Raw genomic sequence first — 25,606 nt, 5'->3', positions numbered from 1 at the left:
AGGAGCACTGTACTCTAGGAACTGGGTCTATCCCAATGGACTTGGAGCTCCCAGGCTCTCTCAGTTACTTAAGCTACTGGAGTAATTGTCAGGTAAACCCCCTTTGGGCAGGCTTCACAAATGCAAGGAATGTTTTCAAAACACCACATTGCAGAAAGACTAATTTTTGTTACTTCAAAATCTTTTTTATTGAATGTTTGTACAGAATCACACATTTTACTGCATAAAATATTTGAAATAGTTGAAGTTTGCAAGCCTATGAAATGTGAAACAATGAGAATGATTACATGAAATGGCTACATTAAGGTAAACATCAGGGGACATCAGGTTTTTAATAGGAAAATACCCTATGTACAACATTAGAATTTAACTGATTTAATTTCTTATTTCAATGTCTTCTGCCATCTCAAAAGTACTTAATCTGATCACAACAAATGAAGTAAAATTATTTCGGAGGTTGAATCAGAGCACCGCAGTGCTTAACTACGTGTATACATATGTTACATTAGCACTCTGTGTTCATGGAAATTCATAGAAAAAATGCAGAAATCTGTGTTCTTCATAGATTGTTGCAGACAGTTTTAATCTGAGTCTTCACTGCTGAAGTAAGAGCTGTCACAACACTCAGCCGTGTACAGGAATTTATGAACAAGTGGGTTCATCTTCGGTATCCAGTGTCGGGGAACCAGATATGTTGACAGATTGAATAAATCTACAAATACTTTGTACCTGTCACTGGAAAAAAACACACACAGATGTTTTAGATTTGTTGAAATGAAATATTTAGAACTTTTCATCAAAACATTTCCTCAGATAGTATTTTGCCATAAATAATTAGTATTCAATATTGTATGTTACATGTTGTATATATCACATGTATTACATTAAGTATTGTTAGCATTAAGGTTGCTCCATTTTTATTCTGTATCCAAAGTCCATGCCCATAAAACCGTATTACATGTTTCATTGATCTTGACCAGGCAGGTTCAGAATATAACTTAGTCTCATTATTGTCCTGTTTCTGACCTTTAAAGGACAGTATTCAAAATAATGAACTTAAAGCATTCAAAGTTTTTAGTTCACTGGATAATATTCCCACCTGCAAAGTAGCTGCCAAGTAACTGACATAAATGGATTAAAAAATAGAAATGCCATCTTAAGATTCATAGTAAATGTTCATCAGAGTGCTTATAACACTAAAAGTCGCTTCTGTGTTTGTTAGTCCACTATTGTAACTGTTGCAGTTTTATAGCAGAAGAGCATTGGCCTTTAAAGTCAAATTTTGGTTCAAATCCTGTTCTGTCACTTGCGAAACTTTTTGTCAAAAAAGTCAAAGAAGTCTTTGTCTTTACCTCACTGTGGAACGCAGGTAGTGGTAGCCGGAGGACCCACCAGTGCCGGCTTTGCTGCCCAGCATCCTGTGCACCAGGCACACGTGGTTATCTAGGTAAACACACAAATTAACTCCATGGATACTTTTCTGCTATTAGTTCCCCAATGTTCTAAAAGGAAAGGGTCAATAATGGCTATTGCTTCTGAGAATGGGGCTCATGCCTTATCACTTAGCCATATGGAACGTTCACCTGTGAGAGCCAGATGAGGCCCGCAGGTTGCCTGGCACCCCACTTGGTTCAGAATCCTATTTGTCTCCAACCATATTTACATTTAGTCTGCGAACACAGTAGGGGAGAGCAGGGCCATAGTATGATTTTAATGAGCTCCAGTCATTTTTCTTTATGGGTCTCTTCCTCCATTAAAAAATACTAAAATTATATTTTTAAATCATATTGGCAGAAAGATGAATAAGTTACTATTATATAGTAAAACATTTATTTGGACCTAAAATGTATTTTTTCCTTCTGATTATCAAATAAAATATTTTTATGGGCTCCCAAAGTCACGCTGGGCTCCAGGCATTGTGCCTTTTTGTATATTGGATAAGTGGACCCTAGGAAAGAATAATTGTCAATTTTTTTTTAACAACTCACACTAAAAATATGGGAGAGAAGAGAGCAGGAAGGAGGGCAGATGGAGAAAACAGGTAAAGGAACAAGATCGAGGAGAAGAGTTGTGGGGTGGGGATGAAGGGGAAGACTTACATCTCCATTTGGTCAAGAGTGTGTCCATGTCCATGAGGGAAGTCAGCAACTGGAAAGGGATCTGGAATCTAGGTTCCTCCCTGAAGGAGAAATAAGAAATTTATTCAAGCAAATCTAGTGTGTTGGGAAGAACATGACTCTCATAATCTCCTGGCCCTTAAAACAAATGTCAACTTTGCTCTGAGAAGCTGTGGCATCTCTGAATTACCCAATCAGTCTTAGTTTCTTCGTCTCAAAAATGGCGACACTACCTCTCACCTTACATCATTTGTGTGAAGAGTCTAGACTATTCCATGTAATACAAATGAAGTAACCAGTCAGAGTCACACCTAACATTGATCCTCATTAATAGGCAGACATATACACCAGCTCCGATTTTCCAGTTAGTACAGTCAAAAACTTTTTCCAAACAAAGATATTAAAGCTCAAAAACAAAGACTGCTTTTTATTTCCTCCAAAACATATAAATATGTAGTATATATCTGTTGCATGGGTCACCGGCCAGCAGTGATCATGGAACGCTGCAGATGGCTCGTCGAAAAACACGCGAGAATAAACATGCACAGAGACAGACTAGTTTCTGTGGAGAAGTAGGGACGAAATGGCCACCCCCCTAGTGGGGAACGCCCCGATTTACCGTCCATACCTGCTTTTATTAGACTCATTTTGCATAATAATTCAGGTACAGTACAGTACTCATTAGGGGGAAGTAAGGAACTATAGAAAACAAGGAAGTCTGAGGGTCTATTTTGAGTCGGGGTCAAAGAGCTGTAAGACTTTGAGGAACAAACTAACTTCCTCCTTGGACCCTTCTCATTCAACTGAGAGCATTCTAAACAAAGCAGGTTTCACAGTAATTTACATGTTCTTTCTTAGGCCTGATCACCCGGGGAATCCGCCCTTTTCAGCACAGAGCTGCACCACCCTGTCATTGTTTCAGGCTTAGGTGGAGCAAGGGAACCTAGGCAACCAAGAGATAAGGAGATTTTTCTCCCAGACGAAGAGAACTCAGGCTATGTCAAAGCCAAGGAGCGAGGGTCCATCACCCCCTTTTGCTGCAGCCCCCCAAGTCCTTCTTTTGGGGGGGCTCCCAAAGTGATCATGCCTGTCTTAGATCATTCCCTCCTTGGGGAATCTTACCCATCTTTGGCTAACCGACCAAGCTTTTTGGGGTTCAGCAGCAGAAGCAGCATTCCTGCCAGGGAGATAAGCTTTTGTCTCCTTGCTGGCTTATAGTTCCCTTAGCCTTAGCCTAGGCGGGGGTTTCAGCTTCTGATACCAGTCAGGGTGGTTCCCAACATATATCTAATCCTTCAACCTTCTCAGTAAATTTTCTACTTTGGATACATAAACTTGAGTGGCATACATTTAGTAAGAGTTTAGGAAAAGAGTAAAAAAAAATTGGTTTATGTTGTCATTCTGAAAAATTATTTGAGAGGATTACAAATTAAATAAATGCAAGTTAGTGAAAGACCCAGTAAATACAGGTATTTTTCCTGGTGTGCTACCCATTGTTCTCATTCATCTAATTTATGAAACATGAAGGTGAGATCTTCATGTGTATGAAAGAGTACGTGGACTTTCAAAGGACACCTCAAATGCATTGAACAGTGAAGGCGATTGTACTTGAAATTGCTGAATAAGTAGAATGACAGTTTATAAGGTGTTCTCACTTTAGCCATTCTTTTTTGCCTTTATAAAACAGGAATAACTCCTCAACATTGTTTAAAGATGGAACGCATTCCATGACCATTTCTGAGGCAGACAGCATGGTGGTCTTTCTGGACACAATATCATGCAATAGTAGAATTTTTTAATTTATCTGTATTGTATTTTCCCCATTACAATTTAGTCCTTTTATACCCCCTCCCCTCAGCAACCACCACACTATTGTCCATGTCCATGACTCCTTTTTACTAAAAGAATATTTGATTAATTCATATGGGTTTTTTTAAACCAACTACAGAAATAAAGTTATACCTTTACTATTTATGAGAGAGAAAACCTCATGAAACCTCACAATGAATTATTTCCTAAGCTTTCCTCCTAAACTAAATAACTTATTAGAACTATGATTGCAATTTATAGGCTTTATATGTGATGCATTATCTATATCCAAACCTCAGTTTTAACTTCTGCTTCTTTTCTAATTTGCTTTTACCTGTAAAAATATATCATCAAGGCCCCCTGCAGTGCTCTGTATGACAGTCGTCTTTCACCTGCAAGACACACAGCGAGTTTTAATTTAATAGGCCATTTAGGATAGTTGTATTAATTTGACACCATCACCTTAAATAATTGTTTTATGTTTTTAGAAAACAATGTAGCTTTTAGGTTAACATTTTTATCCCTTAGCTTGAAATTGGAAAACTATCATATAAATCATTCTTTTAATATCAGAATTTAAAAGGCAAGTTAAATATATACACATATATATACCCTAAATTCTCAAAACCTTTAATGTGTTACAAAAGCCATATATACAGAAACTACTTAAATTCTGTGATAGAATTATTGTTAATAGTATGATGATGGCTTTTTAAAAAGTTAAACAAGATTTATTCCACATTTCATTTGAAAGTAGTTTTTAATAATTTACTTAAAATTACTTGAATTACTTAAAATCACTTGATTTCAATCATTATATAAAATTTCTGCGTTGCTCTATCTATAGGAAAACAAGATTTTGCTATTTGTTACTCAAGTTCTATAGAAAACCAAGGCTGACTACATCTCAGCTGATAGAATTTCACACTAATTTCATATATTGTTATGCCTTATACTTGTATTATAAAAATTAATTTTTACTTCTATCTTTCCCAAAAGATTTATAGGTACTTAGAATAAAAGTTCCAAATAAAAAATGAACACAGAGTTTCAAACAGATCAAAGAAAGGAGTTAAATAATAGAAGTATTTTGATTATAATGGTCAATTAGTTTCAAAAACCAATACCTCAACATTAATTATACAAGAAGTCTAAATGTGTGTTTTTCATGGTCAGCTTGAGAAGTATTTCATTGGCCAAGCCACCCTTGCCCTCCCAATGAAGTTATTCCTTCCCTCTCTTACTGCTCCTGTAGTTCTTACAATGGCATCATTGTCTTATTCCTGTCCCTATTAGGCTATGAACTACTTGAGAGAACATTTTTAATGTACCTTGGTATCCCTTATGTCTGATATATTATGAAAGTTTCTGCCAATGTCTTTGTGACAAACTGGACACTTAAACCTGTTAATATAATAAATAACATTAACGAATTCTTATTTGTATGAGTGAAATACCAATTTTCATTTCATTTCCCCCGAGTGGGGTTTGATCTTTGGATGTCACAGTAGTAAAGCGCCAGAAAACAATCCTTAGAATAAAATACCTACCCTTATGAAGGAGATGCTCATGGCGTTTCTCATCAAACAAGGAGAGGAAAATCTCTTTTTGTTTCTGAAGTTCAGCCATCTGCTCCTCTTTTTCCTCTGACTCTCCTTTAGCCTTTGGGGAAAATACTGCATTAGTATTTTCATGGGAGAGAGTAGATTCTAATTTTAGAAAACATTGCATGTGAGAAGTAGATTTGCCAGATGCAGAAAGGTTGTACTTGGAATATTTACCATTTCATCTGATATTAGAACTTGGAAATTATGACTTATGAGAAGGACTTTTCTTCACAGTCACTAGTTCCATTCTTCTATTTTAGTTTAAGTGATATGCTAATCTCAAATATTCTTTTCATGGATTCAAGAGGATATAACTAGATACAAGTGATCAATATTGATCTACGTTTTGATGGAAATTATTTAACACAGTAAGGAAAGCAATTCCACTTAGGAAAAGTTAAGAATTCCTAGCCAGGAAAACTAGAAACACAACCAAAACTCTATTTTCAGTATTAAATTCTGTAAATATAATTTCTCAGCTATATTTCACCCAAATATTTTTATTCATTTTATATCTATTGATTGGCTTAAGAAAATTTTTTTCTGCCTATAGCACATGCTCTACTTACAACTCTGTTAAGTTGGAGCAAAAATTAATTAACCCAATTATCTTCAATTCCTAGAAAAACCAAGCTGTTCGGTAAAAACTTGTATGCATACTGTTGCAAATTAAATATTAATTTTTTAGCAAATGTCATGCTCAAGTGATCAATAAAATTATGAGCAAAAATTGTGTCCCCTGATATTATGCAATATATTATCTGGTGGGAATAAGACATAGAACAAATAATAACTTGAGTATTAAGCTGTGACCATGAACACACAGTGGTATACGGGAGCAGTATAGCACCATGATAAATTATAGTAGTAAAGAGGTCAAGAAAGACCTTCCTGAAGAAGTTTTCCTTGAGCCAAGACTTGAAGAATGAAAGGGAATTATCAGGGGAAGACTATTCCAAGCCCAGGGAATACGAAATAAAAGGATATGGTGGTAAATTCAAAATAACTAAGTTTAGCTTAAAGAAAATTTAGTATGATTGGCACACATGAGATCATGAAATGCCTTGAAGATTATGTTAAAGATTTTGATGGTTATGCTGGAAAAAAATGAGAAAATATCAAAGAGTTTCAATCAAAGGAAACACATGAGTAGATCTGCATTTTGAAAAGGTCGCTCAAACTGCAGTATGGGGAGTAAATTGAAATGGAGCCATACTGAGGAGCCTTGTAAAATAGTTGAAAGAACACGACTTTAGTCCAGGTGGAAAACAATGAGAATCTGTACTTGAGAGGTGGTGGTAGATTAAAAGGAGATACATGAGAGCTATTTAGTAGGTTAAGTTAGCAGCATGTCGTGATAACTTGAAGAAGTGGTTGGTAAAGAAGTTGCCAAGGACCAATTGTATGTGTCTGACTTGACGAACTAGACAGTTTGTAGGAGAAAAACTTGGAGAAGACAAAGTTGATACTAGAGTGGGTAGAAGGAAAGTTTTTGAAGTTTTTTTTAATTAGTGTGCTTTTGAGAAGACCAGGAGCAATATAAATTAAGGTGTTAAATATATGATCTGAAATGTAAGGAGATATCTGTGCTAAAGGTAAATGTTTAAGAATCATTGGTGTATAAGTAGATATTGAAGCAGTGGGTATAAATGAGTTCATCTAGTGAAATAGCACAGAGAAAGGATACAACTCTGTAAGCTAATGCAGGCTTGGGAAATGCCTCCATTTATTGGTCTGACAGAGAAAAATGAGCCAGTAAAAGAGGAAGAGAAATAGGAACCAGAGAATTAGATGAAGACAGAATATTGTGTCCCAAATCCAAGATGGGGGCAGAGGGATGAGTGCTTAAGAAAGAGTAAGTAGTCATTAGTATTGAATGTTACTGTCTGCTTAAGAAAAGTGAAGATAAAAAACGGCTATTGGATTTATGTACATGGAGGGCATTAGCGAATCATAGGACAAAAAGACAGACTGGACTGTGTTGAAGATTAGATAAAAAAAAATAATTATGCTAAGTACTGTTCTAAAACACTTCACAAATATTAATCTACTATCTATAATAATCCTATGAAGTAGATACTCTTATTCTCTATTTTATCAATGATGAAAATGAAGCAAAGAGAAGTTGTAGAACATACTCAATGTCACATGGTTAAGAAATGGATGTGAAACTTGAGTCCATGCAGTGTGACTTCAAAGTCCCTGAATGAAGTACTACCTGAAACAGCCTCTCAAGACATAGAATTAAAACAACGCTTCAATGTATTCAGTCATGAAGAAAGGAGGAGGCCTGTAATTTGAAGGACATGAGGAATCAACAGTATTTTCTTAAGTGAGAAACTTGGCATTGTCTGAGAACCTCCAGGAAGAGCCCAGAGCCAAGGGAAAATTCTATGATTAAGTATAGTTGGTTGACAGGTCTTTTGTGAGCCTACTTCTGTCTAGAATTGGTCATAATCTGAAATTTTCAATAGAAATGAAAAAGGTCTATTAATCTCATCTATTTATAGATAAAACCTTGCCTACAATAAACTTAATTCAATTTTTATTGTATATAAATAGAATTAAATTAACCATGTAATATATTCTAAGCAGACACATTTATGAAAGAAAAAGAATATAAGAAAAGTGAAAGTTTGGAGTAAGTAGATAGTAATTTTTAAAAATTCCCAGTACTTTTGTAGTAAACTTATACTTATGTATGGAATCATAAATACCTGAATCATTGTGAATTCTTCTTCCAGGCCTTCAACAATATTTTTTTCCAACTTTCTCCAGAAGTTAAATCCTTCTGGCTCCAAACCTGGTGTTCTTTCCAGCCATGCCTTAAGTAAACATTATTTGTAAGTGAACATATTACAAAATTTTAAATATGTAAGATATATTATAACTAGCATTTATGAACTTGAAACAAAATTTTCATGGACTTGAGAAATATATGCAATAAGGTTTTTTGTGTGTAAACATTTTCCCTTCAATTTCTTCATTTAAAAATAGAAATCTATTATATTTCATCTTTTAATTTTTCAGGAAATCATATCACTGATGTTTATCTTTATTTATAAATATATTATCACAAATCACAGTTTTGTTCTACCCATATTTTTAAGACTGTAAGACACACTGGACCATAAGACGCACCTACATTTTAAAGGAGGAAAATAGAAAAAAACTGAAGAAAAAATGTGGTAAAATATTTAATAACCTGTGACCCTGCTGCACCACTGCACCCCCCCACAGAGAGCGAGGTAGGCTAAATTTGGAGTATAAGATGCATCCCCCTTTTCCTCCCAAAATTGAGGGGTCCATCTTATAGTCCAAAATAATGCAGTATATACCTATGAACATATGCATATATTGTTTTGATGAAAACATATATTGTTTTGGTTTATTCTAAAAATACTTTGTCTTAGGTTCTGAAGGAATTATGATGTGTAATAAATGCAGGAGCATGGTATAATCAACAATTCTGAAACCCACTAACTACTCAATTATTTTATTACTCTGAAAGACTTTTTAATCTAATCTAAATAAAACCTAATTCATGCATCCCTGTGGGTTCTCATTTATCCTATTTTTGGTTTGAAATCAGCTTTCTGATATTTTTATCCCTATCTTTATAAGCTGATATATGGCATTATATATTTTAACACAACTCTATAATTCACTAAAATAAAAGTTTCATCTGCAAAGAAAAAGTCTCTGTAAAAGAAATCAAGACACTACTTATTTAATAATTTATTTATGAATAAACAAATTAAAAATTTCTCAAAACTATTATAGACTCATGGTGGATTAAAATATAAAAGAAAAAATTCTGGAGTATATACTCTTAGTAATATTCTTTAATTCATAAAAATACTCAACTTTTGGGACTATTCAATTACACAATATTTTTGTAACTTTTTATTGATGTTCTAGTACAGTTGTCTCCATTTTCCCACCACCACTTTCCCCTGCCCTACCCATAATATATTGAAGAAATTAAAGCTCATTAAATAATGAACCACACTTAGTCTAAAAATCAACTAATTAAATGTTGCTTGGTGGAGATGTTTAAAAAATTAGATATTAACACATAACTGATTATATAGATATTTCTAAAATTCTCAAGAGAGTTCTTAATATTTTAATTATTATAATTAGTTAAATTTACACATTTAAGTCTTTGTATAAATACTTTCTGTTCTTATTACAATTACTGTGACCAAACTTTGATAGGAGTTACACAATTCTTATCTGGTGGAAGCTGAGTTAAAAAGATGCAAGGTATAGGAAATGGAGTAGCCAGTGAACTTATATGCATGACCCATGGACATGAACATAATGTGGGGATTGCCTGAGGGAGTAGGGGGTGCTGGGTTGAGGGGCACAAAGAGGGAAAAATTAGGACAACTATAGTAGCATAATTAATAAAATATAAATTTAAAAATGAAAGAAGAAAAAATGTACCAAGTTAGACCTTAGAAATAGTATTTGAGAATGTACCTCCACTAGTTGCAGAAGTGTTTTCTCCTGTTCCGAATTAAGTAGCACTTCATTATCTTCTCCTTTGAAGTTATCACGATAATGTCTTCTGTTGTAAGGCACTCTTGAACTCTGAAGAACACCTATCTTGTTTTCTAATAGTCGGAATTGCAAACTCTGAAAGCCAGACGCTGGAGATAAGTACTCTCTTTTAGGTAAATAGGGGAAGAGAAGAGAAAGAAAAAAATGTGTTGACGTTATAAATCACTGTAATGATTTATCTATCACGAGAGACTCTCAGTTTCACTCCCCTATATATCATCAAGAGCACAGACACACGACTGCCTAGAGTTGGACCTATGGTTTGGACGTTGCTGAAGCAAAGGAAATGAGCTACTTTAACATCATTGTTGACATCTGTCAATCAATTTAAAGTTGAAATATTTGTATAGTTTGTAAAATGTTACATATGTGTACTAAGTTTTTTCTTAAAGATGGGTGGACATGCAACAACATTTTTTTCAATAGTGCTAAAATATTATTTATAATTTATAAATATTCAATCCCTCCTAAAACTTACATTTTTAAATATTACTGATGATATCATTACCTACAACTATTATGATCACCAATAAGATACTACAAGTGAAATGAAGGGGATGTTCCTCGGGGCAAAATAGACGATGAAAATGTTATTACTCTTACCCTATATACCCACCTCTTTGTCAACATCCTTCATCTAATTGGTACTAAGACTATACTTTTTAAAATCAACCGCAAAGGAATTCTTTTACATTTTCTCTGATGGTCAAACATGTTGGATGGCACATTATACCATCAGATGCACCTAACGGTCTAGGAAAATCTACTTACAAATTTGGTATATAAAACTGCTTTTTCATATATATATATATATATATATATATATATATATATATATATATATATATATGTGTGACTTTGGCTGCCTAAAAATGTAGAGCTAAATTTTATAAATCAATCCATAACTTATTCTGATAGTTTTGCTGAAATCCTTCTTTATATATCATTCCAGTTTCTCTTCTATTTTTAGTTTTTAATTTTTTAGAAATTTAGTTATATGAGCCATTTAAGCCATTTTAATAAGTGGCCTCAAATTCTTTTGGGGTAAAATCATGCACAACGATGAATTGAAATTAATTGGTCACATGTTTTTATGTAAAATTAAATGATGAAATGTTTTAATAACTCCTCAAATGCTTTGTGATTAAGACTCCCAGGTACTCATAGTGACAAAGTATCAGTAGAAGAGACTCCTCTTGTGACACAATACACAAGGTCTCTTTTGATCCCACAACAGTGAGAAGGTCGACCCCACTGCATTATCACAAAGCCACAGGTGCACACCTGAAGTCATTGAAGTCCAAGGCTGTCATCGTTTCCAGAACAGAAAACTGCTGTACCAGTAGTTTAAGGATCACCACCACTCGGTGCATTCGTGTAACAATCTTAAGCATATTCCTCTCATCCCTGACCTGATGGGTAAGAAATAAAACACTGAGTAATCAATTCTAGATTTTAGAAGATAAAAAATAGTCCACAAACAGTATGTTCCTATTAATTTTATCTTTACTTCAAAAAGGAATGTTGGAATGAAAATTTGCCTTAAGTAGGAGGGAGCACTCCAAAACAATAGGAATTATCCTCTGGAGGGTTGGTGCTTTGTAGTGTAGGCCTCCCCTGCTAGGTGAGTGTTCTAGGAACCCATCTGTGTCAGGGTACCAGTTGGAACTGCTGTGAGAGGCTGTGTCGGCTTCAGTGAATGTTTTTTGAAGACTCTTTCAAAATGTTTGCGCATTTCACAATGAGCGATTTACTGAGCGCACCTGCCCACATGGTGCTGAGTGTTCAGCAGTTTTTGATCAAAAATGGCATGACCCCCAGTGTCCTATCCCCCCATTCACCAGATCTCACCCTAAGTGGCTTGTTTTTGCTTTCCTAGATTAAAAAAAAAATGTCCTCAAAGGGAAATGTTTTGTCGAGTTGGAAGAGGTGAAACAAAACAGCAGAAGCACTAAAAGGCACCAAAATCACTCAGTTCCAAAACAGTTTTGAGAGGTAGAAAAAAAAACTCAATGGGTGTCTTGCATTAAACGGAGAGTACTTGGAAAGTTACTGAATTTAAACATGTAAGAATAAATACACACTTTTAAATAAATAAAGTCTGGGGTTTTTTTTGCATCCCCCTTCTACGTATATGTTGAACTAATGGTAACTAGATTGTGTGCAGGGAATGTCTGCAAAATTAGAATCATTTTTCTTTCTTTAAAAATAGAAAATTACATGGAAGCAAGTTAGGAGTAAATTCTGGAACATGAAACCCACTCATTTTAAACCTATTTTCCTGTAAGTTTGCTTTGAGGAATAAAGATCAAGGTGTCATGGAAAGGTAAGGTGAGGATTAAGCAACACCTGGGTAAATCTGCTCTTTCCATTGACAAATCTGCTCTTTCCTAGTTGCCATTGGCATAAAATGGAATTGTATTCACATAGAAAGAAGAGCATTGTCTGTGTATGGCTGTTCTCTCTTTCTCAGCCCCTCCTGAGCAGGAGCTTCCTGGTAGAGCACCTGCGGTGCTCTATGTCTGGGAGGCTGTGAAAGCAGCAAGCAGGGTGGAGGCCCACAAGTGCAGTGCAGATTTCTGCCATCGCCCAACCTCTGCTGTTCTCCCACTCCGGTCCCCCACGTCTTTTTCTTCATTGGCCTCCCCTCCTCCTCAACTCCTTTCTCTTTTTCTTCCTCTTGCTACTCTTTTCCTACCTCCTCCTTCTCTTCCTGTTTTCTTTCCTCATTACTGTTCCTCTCCTCCCCTAACAAAAATATTCATTAGAAATACAATTCTGGTACTTAGTAATTAAAGGCTGTATATTAGCTATTCTGAAATCTACCATCATCTAAAACAACTATTCTTCAGGGGGAAAAAAAAAAGGTTCCAAACAAAAGGCTTGAAAATGTAATTTGAAAGGAACCTGACCACCTGGCTTTATATACTTAGCTCTCACCTGTAAGTGGAACCTAATCAACAAAACAAACAAGCAAGCAACCTATAACCAGATACATTGAAATTAAGAACAAAGTGACAGTGACCAGAGGGGAGGTGAGAAGGGATAATGGAGGGTAAAGGGGGAAGTGTTTTCAGGAGCATCTATAAAGGACACATGGAGAAAACCACAGGGGTAGGATCAAGGGTGGGGCAGTGGGGATGGCTGGCCTCAGGGGGAGGGGTGGGGGTAAAATGGAGACAACTGTACTTGAACAACAATTAAATTAAAAAAAAACAGTAAACATATCCTAAGGTGTGGATTAAAACAATTTTAAAAATTTTTTAAAAAAGAAAGGGACCTGAATGCAATGTGGAGCTCAGGGTAGCAATGACACTGGGAAAGTATGACTATATTCTTTCCACTGAAAAGCTTTTTTTCATTAAGTAAAAATTCACTATTTGGTATTAAATTTTTCATATTAATAATATTTTCTACATTCTCTAAAAAGAGTATGAAACCACTATTATGACAATAACTTACAAGGCCATTCTGAAAGATATCACGAACAGAATCTAATTCCCAGAGGATTTGCTTAAACCAGAGTTCATAAGCTGCAATGAGAAAACCGTTGTCAGTTGGAAAATTCTGAGAGCCTCTTTGACCATAGTTAAATAAGACATAGTTAATCATGGAAAGAAATAAAAATGTAATTCAAAAATTAATAAATATCAAATAGCCCTTTTTATGCTATAACCAAATATTAGTGATAAATTTATAATAGTTCCCTTTTATTGAATGTTTTAATGTGTCATGTGTATTATTTGTATGCTTTAGAGGTATTATCATTACACTGATTTATCTCAATGAATATATTATTTAAGTGTTTTAGGATACAGCACATGATCTAATTCTACCTTCCCATTGGAAGATGGAGGTATGTGGAGAAGCAGAAGTGATGCCCAACTTTATGTATAAACTGAAAATTCAGTATTTACTGACCTAATATATTTGACAAAGTTTGTGTTCTGACCACTTAGAATACTATGGGAGGACAAGCATATATGAACCGTCTAAATCTGAAATGTTGTCCTACTCATCTATTTCCCTTAGTACTTAGCACAGTGTTGGGGTTAGCGTTAGGGTTAGGGATCTTAATAATTTGGGGTCACAGACCTCTTTAAGATATATATTAACAAAATTTTGCATACAATTTATAAGAGTTCAGGGACTTTCTAAACTCCCAAAGTTATGGACTCCTACATTTAAAAACCACTGACCATTTTGGCACTGCCACTGCCACCAACTTGGAACAGCCCCAACAATTTTTCCTTCTCAAAGTAACCTTCTGGGGGACCTTTTAAGCCTTGACCTCAGTCCCCCAATCAATGTGCCACAGAATCCTCCATGTAGGTGGGAGTAGTGGATCTCTTGAGAGGAGGACTAGATAGTCTACTTGGCAGTGACCTTGGCTGGGGCATTGGAGGAAGTCTGGCAGTGGGCCCATCCTTCATCACGTCATCAGTGCCTGCAACCTTTAACTCCTTAACCTATCGTTGCTGTGGCCAGCAGTGGTCTGAGTGATCGATTTGCACCTGTTGGAAATGTGGCTCCTAAGGCTGTCTGGCTGCCTGCAGTAAAAGCTAAAGGCTTGGGAATTTCTGAAGCATTTACTCATCACCAAGGGCACATGTATATGGAAATGCACTTCCCCAATGAAGCTCTGCAGCACATAACACTTTGCTGTCAGCTTAACAAGAATGGCTTTGGTGTCATCCCCAGCACTCCTCTGGCCAAACATTCACCACTGACGTCAAACCAGAGCACTGATGTCTCCCTGCCTCTCAAACCCTTGGGCCCAGTCATGAACATGGAACCTCTGAATAACCTGCAGGTGCCTGTGAAAAACAATATGGATGTTTCCTTCATCCCACTCCATGTGCTCTCTGTAGATGGTGGCAAAATGGAGAGCTAGGTCTTCCTTGCAACATGGAAGAATATTCCCAATAAGGATGAACTTCAGCTTCAGGTTAAGGAATGTTATTAAAATGCTGGCCCTATTTCCAGTAAGTTATGAAACAACAACAATTGCCAAGAGGATTTTGGAAAGATAGGGTATGTTGCGTCAACCTCTGACATTCACTTAATAGCCTTTGGATCTTGGTTAAGCTACATAGCCAGCCAGGAAACCCCAAGTGGATGCCATTGCTGAAGTGTAGAGCTGCTGAAGTCTCTCAGTACATCTATCAGGTCTACAACAGTATTTTGAAAAACTAATTGATGGTCCAGTGCCACCCTGCGATCAGTTCAAATCAGGAACTCTTCGCTGGAAGAAATTGTAGAATCTGAACCCAACTACACTGAGGCCATCCACCAAATTAGAGACTCATATGACCTGTGCTAACTTCAGGGCACAACCTGTTGAATAGTTTTAGTTTCTTGTGAACATTTGTAACCATTGCTTCATCACTTTGTCCCTCTTGCCACCTGTTGCTGCTATCTGTCCTTACTCGAGGGCTTCTCTATACTGTGCCAGTGGCTGGCACTTTTTAATGCAATTTGATGTATTGTAATTGAGAGTTTATTTCAAAAGCAGAAAAAATATAAAGGACACATGGACAAAAACTGGGGGGATGCAAATGGGAGGGATGTGGGGAGGGATGGGTGGGTGGACTGGAATGGGAGTAAAGGGCAGAAAACTATACTTGAACAATGATTAAAATAAAATTTAAAGAAAGTAGAAAAGACAAAATATTAAAGCAAAGCAAAGTGTCACTAAAATATGAAAAAGAAACAAAACACTGCCTACAGGTTTTAAGTCTAAAAAGGATAAACACATTTTAGACAAAATTTCCATTTCTATTAAATACCAGATTGATATGGGAGTATGTAAAATCATAATAAATTTGAGTGATGTATTTCTTGAAAGCAGTTTTTAAAAGTTCCAAGTTGAAAAATAATAACATATTAGCTTGAAAATTCTTTGTCAATTCCAAGATAAATGTCTTATTGGATTGAGGACAAAGCTTAAAAACCAACCTGATCCAATTAGCAGTAAAGTAACATAAAGAAGACTTTTGAATCCCAATAGAAGGTTCTGTGAGAATTTATCTGACAGCAAAGTATTTTGAGCATTTTTAACAAAGCAGATTCCTTGGGCTTTCACCATTTTACAGTTAAAACAATTGTAGTTTCCTCATTATTGATGCAAAATGCCTATGGAATAGTTATTGTCCAAACTTTTATGCAACTTACCTTGATGAGTTATGATGAAAAGGTGTTCATCGTGGATTTTATTTCCTTTTATCTCACTTTGAAGCTCCTGTGCCTTCAAAATTTTTTCCAACTTTAAACAAAAAAAAATAGGAAACCTGATTTTGTATAAACTTCCATTTGTAAGATAAATAAATTGTGGGGACCCGGTTTATAACATAGTGATTACATACAATTAGCAACACTGTATTATATACACTTGAAAGTTGCTGAAAGAGCAGATCTTAAATGTTCTCACCACACCAAAGAAAAATGGTAATGATGTGACACGATAGACATGTCAGCTCAATGCTGCACTGATAATCATATTGAAATATATAAAGATATCAAATCAACAAGTTGTATGCCTTAAACTTGCACGATGCTGTATATTAATCACATTGCAATAAAACTAAAAAAAATGAGTGACTGATTTTGAAATTGCAAAACTTGGTTTTTATCAACTTTAATATGAAGTAGAATACAGTACTGAAAAAATAACCCAAATTCTCAAATTCTCAGACTCCATTCTATTTTCTTTTAAACAATTAAGGAGTCTCCTCATAAATAGTGCGTTGAATTTGTGGCTTTTGTTTTTTTCTGAGGAATTTTATATTTAGTAGGATCTATTATAACAAATGCTATTACACTCATTGAGAAGCAAGCCACAGTTCTTCCATTTCTTGAAAATGTGTGATAAAAGCCTGATAACTTGCTTAGTTGACTCTGAAACTTCCATTCTTCTATTTCTCTAAAAAGCCTATCCTAAGATCTTAGCATTCTTCATCAGCTCATCCTTAGAACTGCATTGATGAAGTCATCGAGAGCTCTAATCATTTCACTTCTTAAACAACATAGAAGACAAACAGGCTAAAATTTACCCCAGAATAATCTCCAATACCTCATCTGTATCATCCTTTTATTTATTAATGATGTCAAGAAAATATTTGCCTTAAAAGTTTCTATTTTATAAAAGAGATTTAAAAGAGAATTTTTTTCTGGAAACATTTGGGATTTAGTGACCTTGTCTCAGTTCTACAAGTTGTACAATACTTTCCAGTTATCTACACTAATTTGATCATTTATACTCTTCCACCCAGATTCTACATTCTTTGCCTTTACTGTACCTCTGTTGGAGAGATTTTCATATGAGTCTCTTGAATTGTTCAAACAAAAATTGAAAAGCATAAATTTCTATGAAAAAGGGTATTATTAGGTCCAGAAAACTATGTGATGACTAAGAAAAAAAAAGACAACAAAACACCCAACAATGGAAGTTAAATACTGTAAGACAATCAGCCACTTACATGAAGATAATTCCCATAGATAAGTCCTCCTTTGCTGGCTTTATTTATACCAGTTTGTGATTCATCTTCTTCAGTGTTTTCTAAAGACAGTTTTTCAAAAGGATGCCTGCAGATTAAAGAAGTGATGGAAAAAATACATCTTGAGAAAACACAGTAACTAATGAGTGATTAAAATTCTCTTATTGCTAATTATTTAAAAATAAATTATTAAACAAGGGAACAAAAGTGACAGTTTTCAATGCTCTGGAAATTTGGAAACTAAAGTGTTCATACTCAGCATTTCTAAGAGCCTAACCATATTTAGAATAGAGGCAATTACTTACCTAAGGTCACTTCTTAAAAATGGGCAGCCACTCATGTTGAAAACACTCTGAGAAGCACTGAAGTATCGCTCTAGATCAGTGGTGTGTCACTGACCTTTGCAGACGTTCTGCTGCTGCCTTTTATTTATCCTGCTCATCCTGAACCTGCCAATCAGCTGTCCTTTCAGCTGGGCTCTCATTTTTTTCAACTGGTTCATAAGTTGAACCTCTGTGAACTTCAGAATGGATTTACGTTGGGGATAGTTTGTTTCCCAGAATAGTTAAGTAGTCTGCCAAACCGAATCATTTGACTTGACCAGCTCTGTTTTTGTATCCAAAATATCAAACATTAAATAAATTAATAGAAGCCAAGTTAAAAAGAAAAACATAACTATTCTACTCCCAGGATACATGTGGCATAGTATTAAGATATGTAAGATGATCAGCTTGTAAAAAAACAAATATTTACATAAGTCCTAAACAAAAAAATACTGAACCTGAATGTCTCTGGGGAAAGAAAATCAGTATAGAACAGAGACAGAGTACATGCTCAGACCATATTTCCATCTCACCTGCACAGGACTCCTGGCCTAAATCTCATCTCATAATCAGCAGCAGGCTGCTATATTATATTGAAATTTACTGGACAATTACAGTTACCTGTAGCATCCCAATTACAGGGCACTGGGAGTCATCCACATCAGGGTGTTTAGTCTCTAGATAACTTAAAAACAATAATAATGTGCCCACAGTTTCAAACAATATTAGTGATAAAACATGTTTCCTGGAAAACATTATTACCAGGCAGGGCGGTTCCCAACACAAAATATATATATAAATACTTAAAATTGATTGTAATTTCAAAGATCCTAATCCACCCTAACATCCTGATTTTATGACTCTAAAATAAATTATGATGTTTAGTGTGGGTTTACAGAAGGGTAAACAACATGAAAGTGCTATGTTCTAAGTAAACTGGGAAATCATCAAAATCACATCCTAGATCCCCCATATTCCCTTTGGGTTTTTACAGAACATTCTGGCAATTGTTTACTATAAGGGAACTCACGTTAGAGACATAATATGGCCCCAGAAGCAAGGCGTCTGGGAGACTGTGAGTTCTCTGTGACTGTTGAACTCTTTGGGGATGTTTGCCTCTCTGTAAACTCACACTTGGCTCACTACCCAGAAAATCAGAATGTTGCTTTAAGAAAAATCACATGCCCCAAGGAAGAAGGTTAATGACTATGTGAAATATAATAACTCCCTGATGTTATTTTTAGCTCACCTATTAATTTTGTGAGATCTTGTTTTCTCCAGAGGTCTACACAACTACCTGCCATTTGATATTAACTCTTTCTATTAATCTTTTTAAAAAACGAACTCTGTCCTGGGAGGGGTGTGGATTATTCCTTGCTGGCCACTACTGGAAGCAGCTGCTTTGCCCACATATGTAAGTTTCTCCTATTAAAGTTGTTATGAATTTGAAAAAGCCTATGTGTTAGTTCTTCAGAATTGACCCTGAATTTTGACTTTTGAGACTTTCCCTCAACAATTGGCTCTGTGAGCAGGATTCTGAAGACCCCACAAAAACCTGGGGTAAAATGGAAGAAAAACAGGCTCAGCTGGGAGAAATCCCAGAATAACCAGGCACTCAGACATTGGAGGCTTAGGGACCCCTGTGTGAGTACAAGGATGCCCCAAAACACCTGCTGGAGTAGCAGAGCTATGGAAGAGGCTGAAGGTAGAAAAAGGAAAAAAAAAGATGTAAAGGTTACAGTGGCTGCTGTGGTCTGGCCTCCCATGTGCTTGGAGGTTCTGTTGGGAAGAGGCACTTGTGCTGGCCACTGGGAACCACCATTTGGAAGATGACCTCAGCTGGAAAGGGAAGCTCACCTGGCATAGGCTGCTACTACTGAAAGGCTCTGGCAACATCTGCGGGTAGTATCAGTAAGACAGTACTACTTAGGTGGGGGCATGCATGGAGCTCACACAGTTAAAGAGCTATACAGAGTGGGCATAATTTTTCCCACCCGTAGTTCATTTAACAGCCCTGTCTGGCCAGTCCATAGCCAAATGCATCATGAAGAAGGACAGTGGACTACGAAGAGCTTAATAAAGTAGTTCCCTCAACCCATGCTGCAGTTCCTAATATTGCCCAGTTATTGAGTGAAGTAATTAAATCCCTAGGAATGTATCATTTTGTATTAGCCCTTGCTAATACCTCCTTATCTATTCCTATAGACCCCAAAAAATCAAGATCAGTTCACCTTCAGCTGGAATGTAAAACACTGGGTGTTTCAGGTGTTACCACAAAGCTACCTGCATAGCTCCACCACCTGCCATGGCTTAGTAGCAAAAGAAATATAAATATCTGTACGGAAAGGCAGAGAGAAGGTAAGATTACATCATTATATTGATGATATTCTGCTCACTGGTAATGATCTTGCTATTTTACATAAGGTGTCGGAGAGTCTCCTGGAGCATCTAGGAGGATGGCATGGATCAATCTCAACAAGGTGCAAGGGTTTGAGTCTTCTGTCAAATTCTTGGGTACGTATGGTCAAGTAAGACAAAAGTTATTCAAGTTGCTGTGCTGGATAAGATTCAAGATTATCCTATGCTAGAAAGAGTAAAATAATTGCAAACGTTCTTAGAATTACTTGGATATTGAAGGCCATTTATTCCCCAACTAGAGCAGATGTTACGTCCTTTGTACAGATTAGTTAAGAAAAGAACAATTTAGGATTGGAGACAAGAGCACACTGATTTAAAACAAACACAAATATAAGGGGTGGTGAATGCAACCAGCACTTGTAATTTAAATGTTTAAGTCTATCCAGAGGGCTTTCGGTGGGGCTTATGGCAAAAGCAAGATGGGAGGAAGGTGCCCCTAGGTTTTAGGTCCTGATTATAAAAAGAACTGAACAAAGGTGAAGTCCCATGGAAAAACAACTCTTGGCAGCGTACCTTAGCCTATAGCATGTAAGGAATATCATGAAAGCCCTGCCAGGGAAGGGAAAGATGCAATACCCCATTGCTAGATGAATCCAGGAATTTGCCAAGCCCCAGTTGGGAGTAGCTCCATCTGCTACCCTGCACAAGTCATAAGCATATTTATAGCAACAATGTACTCTTTGGACCAGTCCACTTAGTGCTGAGCTACATATCATTCAAAGCCCAATCACACATGTTAGTGAAAAGCCTGAAAACACTGACATGAGCCTATGGACATATCTGCTATTAGAGTGCACATTAAGGAAGGTGAAGTACCAATCCCCATGACTACATGGTACAGCGATGGGTCCACTAGGGGCAATCCGCCCCATTGGACCACAGTAATGATGCAACCAAATACAATCGCCATATGGCTGGACGGAGGAAGCCAACAAAGCAGTCAGTGGGCAGAGCTGCAATCTCCTGGGATTGTGCTGATGCACAAACAAAGCCCTGTCACTTTGGTAGCTGACGTTAAGCTATCTATAAAGGCCTCACTATGAGGATGGGACAATGGAGAAATAACAACTAAGTAGTTCAACACCACCCACTTTGGTAAGCTAAAATGTGGAATGAGATTCAGGAAAAGTCAAAAGTCTTGAAGGTCACAGTATACCATGTACTGGCCTACAGTGTTAGAGGCCCTCAAGAGACTCAGAAGGCATATCAGTTGGCCCAAGTTTGACACATAAAGTCAATGACCCTCAAGAGCTGACCCATTGGCTACATAAAAAGACTGTGCACAAGGAGTATATTCCCTTTGGGAACTCATTAAACTGAGGGGCATGAACCTCATGCATGCCCATATTATGTAGACATGCTATGAATGTACTTCTTGTTCTCTCAAACACAGAAAACTTACCTTGGCATTTAGAATAAATATCAAGGGCAAAAGCACTGACCATAACATGGCAGGTGGATTATACCGGGCCCTTGCCATTGTCTCAGAATGTCAAATATGCTTTGACATGCATCCACCCTGCCACTGGCCTGCAGCAAGCATACTCTAGCAAGAAAGCAACCCAGAAAGCTGCCGTGCAGGGACTTAGACAATTGTGTGCTATGTATGAATCACACAGGGGCATCAACAATGGTGTCACTGATGAATTCCCATGGAAGATATGTGCTTCCTGCTCTCCAAGGAGGAGCCTGTGCCCTTATTACATACTGACTATTTCTGACAATCATAATATATCCCTTACTCTGATCCAAATGACTAATGAAATCTCAACTATTTAGCAGTAAGAAAGTAATCCTCTGCCACTGGGCTTCAGTGTTTATCACTACCTTGAAAAGGAGCTCTATTGCATGTTATTGTTGTCTCTTTGTTCATTATACTAGACATCTGTGGAGTATGTTATGCTTTGCCCTCAGACTCCAAACCATTATGGTAGAAAGGGTCCAAAAAACTTGCAAAATGTTATTGCCCAAAATAGAAGAACCCCACATGTGGGGTAGAGAGTAGGGAAACTCACTTTTGAGATGTAGGAGGGCCCCAGCAGCAAAGGCATGTGGGAGATATTAAACTCTCTGTGACTATTGAACTCTTTGGGACGGTTTAATTCTCTGCAACGATACACATGGCTAGCTCTCCCCAAACCCCAAATATCACTAAAAAAAATCATGACTTTAGGAAGAAGTTAATAAATATATAAGATGTAACACTTCCTGATGTTATTTTTTAACTTTTCTATTAATGTAGTGACATATTGTTTTCCCCAGAGGTCTATACAACCACCTGCCATTTGATATTGCTATTAACCCTTCCTTTTAATCCTTTTGAACAAGTGACTCTGTCCTGGGAGGGGTGTGGATTCTGTCTAGCCGGCCACCACTGGGAGCAGTTTCTTTGCCCATGTATATAAGTTTCTCCTACTCAAGCACTTATACATTTAAATAAGGTTATGTGTCAGTTCTTCAAGTCAATGCTAAATTTGGACTTTGGGGGCTTTCCCCTAACATTATAAACTGGATAGGGGTTTGTCTGCAGGACAGGCAGAGCTATTTTTGCTGGTGCCATGGTCTGAGGTGTTTGGAAGCAGAGAATGTTTAATAGTTCTTCTTTCTCCACTTGGTTGTCCAGCTAACCTAATGTTTACAGAGAACAGAGCTAAATAATTTGTTTTGCTCTCTTTAAACCTTTGGGGCTAAGAAATGCTTCACCTCTGTTGGTCAGCATACTAAGGAATGAAGTGAGAAGCAGGCCTGTAAGACAAAGTAAATACATGAATTAGAAAAATTTAATATAAGTTTTTTTAAAAAATAATATTCTAGCCCTGGCTGGTGTAGCTCAGTGGATTGAGCGTAGGCTGCGAACAGAAGTGTCACAGATTCGATTCCCAGTCAGGGCACATGCCTGGGTTGCAGGCCATGACCCCCAGCAACCCCACATTGATGTTTCTCTCTCTCTTTCTCTTTCTCCCTCCCTTCCCTCTCTAAAAAATAAATAAATAAAATCTTTAAAAAATAATAATAATATTCTACTTGAATCTTCAAAGTAATGTCAATTCAGTGATTTATTTTAGCAACACAGGAAATGTTTATTCAATCATTTGAATTTAGTGCATCCAGAAAATAGTAAGTTAATCTAAGAAAAGCTTGTTCCCTTCAGCCAGGAGAGTAACCTAAATGGTAAATCCTCCAACACATAGAATCCCCATTAATTTTTGCAATAGAAATCATTATGAAATTTATGAATGGTTATATTCCAGTCAGTATCTTACCAATATATGAATTTTGTCACTTGTAAATGAATTTTCTATCTGATGTTTACCTCTGATTGAGAATGTTTTCTGCACAGATTTAAAACTTGTACCTAATTTAATATTTATTGCTCCAAATATATTTTATTTACTTGATATTTTACACAAACCATTTAGGATACACATTAACCCAGAGAATCAAATCTAATGGTGGGAACCTCAAACATTATAAAAAGAAAAGGATATATGGGCACTGGCAATGATTTATGATAACCTTCTAAAATTATTGTGGTTCTATATGCCCCAAACTCTGTACCCATGGGTTACAGAAGGGACATGCTGAAGTCAGGATTTGCTGATTGCATGCTTAAAATAAATGAATCATGACCAATTCAGAGCCTAAAAGAAATCCCAGAAACCATATAATCTGTTTTAGAAATAGATAACCCAAGAGACAAAAAATTACATTTTCTTTCTCAGGTTTGTTATAACAGAATAGCAAAAATAAATTAAGACTATTAAAACTAAAACCTATGTCTCTAGTTCTTTTCTTGTGATTTCAAAGATTGGGAAATAGAGTAGAAGTGAGCCTGTAATATAGAACCAAGGGTACAATTAGCATGAACTAGTGTTGAACTAAATTTAGACAATGAATAGGAATTTACTTTATTCCTTCTACCATCACAGTATTGGTTTCCAACAAAAGGGCATGTGTGATGTGTTGCAGAATGTTACGCTGTCTTCTTTTAGTCAAGCCTCAATGCTTAGAACCACTGCAACCCCCTCACCTCCATCCTGCAACCCCATCATTCACAGTTTTCTTAGTCAACAGCTGAAAATTGTGGCAGACACAGAAACCCTAGACCGAAAGGGGAGTTCTCTGTGTAAATGCTTTGGCCTCCTATGTTTTCAGAAGGTAATTCTGAAGGCACTCTGCATCTTTCCCCAAATATTGTTGAGGAATCCTCAGTTGTTCACAATGTTGCCCGTGATAATGGATCTTTATTTTGATCTTTCCTCCTGTCCCACACTTCCTACTCCTTCATTACTTCCTGGGAACACTTCCCAGATAAATTCCCACCACTCAAGTCCTTGTCTCTTGCTTTGTGTTGAAGAAAGCCAAACTAATACATAGCTCTCTTATTCATCATGAGATTTAATACATTTGGTAACTACAGAGTTATTTTTCTGTTTTTTAAAGTAAGTTTTTTATAAGCAAAGATGATTCTATAAACACAGCAGCCATTCAATAAGCTATTCATTTAGTCAATTTGATATATGACCATTTGCTATATTAAGTAGTCCTTTGTTATTGTTGTTTGACTGTTAATGTTTTGTTTTATTCTCATGGGTAGGAGTTTAAAGAGATTTAAAAACTCCTCAGCTGGGATTTAAACTTAGTTATACAAGTAGGAGCTTTATAAAGTAGCTTTGATAAAATCCAAGAACATCCACCAACCCACGGTGTTTACTCAGTTATGATTATGGCAGACCTTCAAAAAAGAAGAAAAGAAATTATTAGGACACCAATTTCAAGGGAAGGGATACTATGTTACTAATCATGGATCAATTAAGGGACTTAATTGTCATCTGGGGTTACCACGCCCCACTTCCATAGTCAATTCCCACACACTGTCCACGTCCATGGGTCCTTCACAGGGGCGCCCGGGCTAATACCTTTCCCTTCTTTCAGTCACTCCCCTCTTTCCCCTCCCCTCTTACAGCTGTCAGTCTGTTCTATGATTCGATGCCACTGGTTCTATTTTGCTCATTGGTTTATTTTTTTCATTAGAATCCTCTTATAAGTGAGATCATATGGTATTTGTCTTTCACCAACTGGCTTACTTCACTTAGCAAAATAGACTTCCATTCCATCTGTTCTATCATAAAAGGTAAGAATTCCTTCTTTCTTCCTGCTGAATAGTATTCCATTGTGTAGATTTTACACAGTTTTTTTATCCACTCATCTACTGATGAACACTTAGGCTGGTTCCAAATCTTGACTATTGTAAATAGCACTGCTAT

The 25,606-nt window shown here is 36.5% G+C and overlaps 1 protein-coding gene across 1 annotated transcript; it reads right to left on the bottom strand.

Annotated features, from left to right (window-relative positions):
• Positions 1-163: 163 nt before the first annotated feature.
• On the bottom strand, positions 164-18,052 carry TDO2 (tryptophan 2,3-dioxygenase). The gene is made up of 12 exons (XM_045831794.1): positions 17,904-18,052; positions 17,581-17,686; positions 16,277-16,367; positions 13,565-13,635; positions 11,387-11,514; positions 10,022-10,208; positions 8,251-8,358; positions 5,477-5,588; positions 4,261-4,318; positions 2,100-2,179; positions 1,353-1,443; positions 164-735 (listed from the first exon to the last, which is right to left on the bottom strand). The coding sequence occupies exons 1-12, from the start codon at positions 17,936-17,938 to the stop codon at positions 582-584; spliced, it is 1,221 nt and encodes a 406-aa protein (XP_045687750.1). The 5' UTR covers positions 17,939-18,052; the 3' UTR covers positions 164-581.
• Positions 18,053-25,606: the final 7,554 nt, after the last annotated feature.

This window comes from Phyllostomus hastatus, unplaced genomic scaffold (assembly GCF_019186645.2).
Source record: "Phyllostomus hastatus isolate PE091 unplaced genomic scaffold, TTU_PhHast_1.1 phas_contig_159, whole genome shotgun sequence".
Lineage (NCBI taxonomy): Eukaryota > Metazoa > Chordata > Mammalia > Chiroptera > Phyllostomidae > Phyllostomus > Phyllostomus hastatus.
The sequence above is the reverse complement of the archived record's forward strand: the minus strand, read 5'-3'. Positions and strand labels throughout refer to the sequence as shown.

Bases quoted from the DNA above. Each gene is read 5' to 3' on its own strand.
- TDO2 (XM_045831794.1), bottom strand. From the start codon at position 17,938: ATGAGTGGCTGCCCATTTTTAAGAAGTGACCTTAG. The intron at 5,589-8,250 runs GTATTTATGATT...TTTTCCCCAAAG, and splicing joins AAGAATTCACAATGATTCAG to GCTAAAGGAGAGTCAGAGGA. The intron at 2,180-4,260 runs GTAAAAGCAAAT...TTTCTCCTTCAG, and splicing joins TTGATGATATATTTTTACAG to GGAGGAACCTAGATTCCAGA.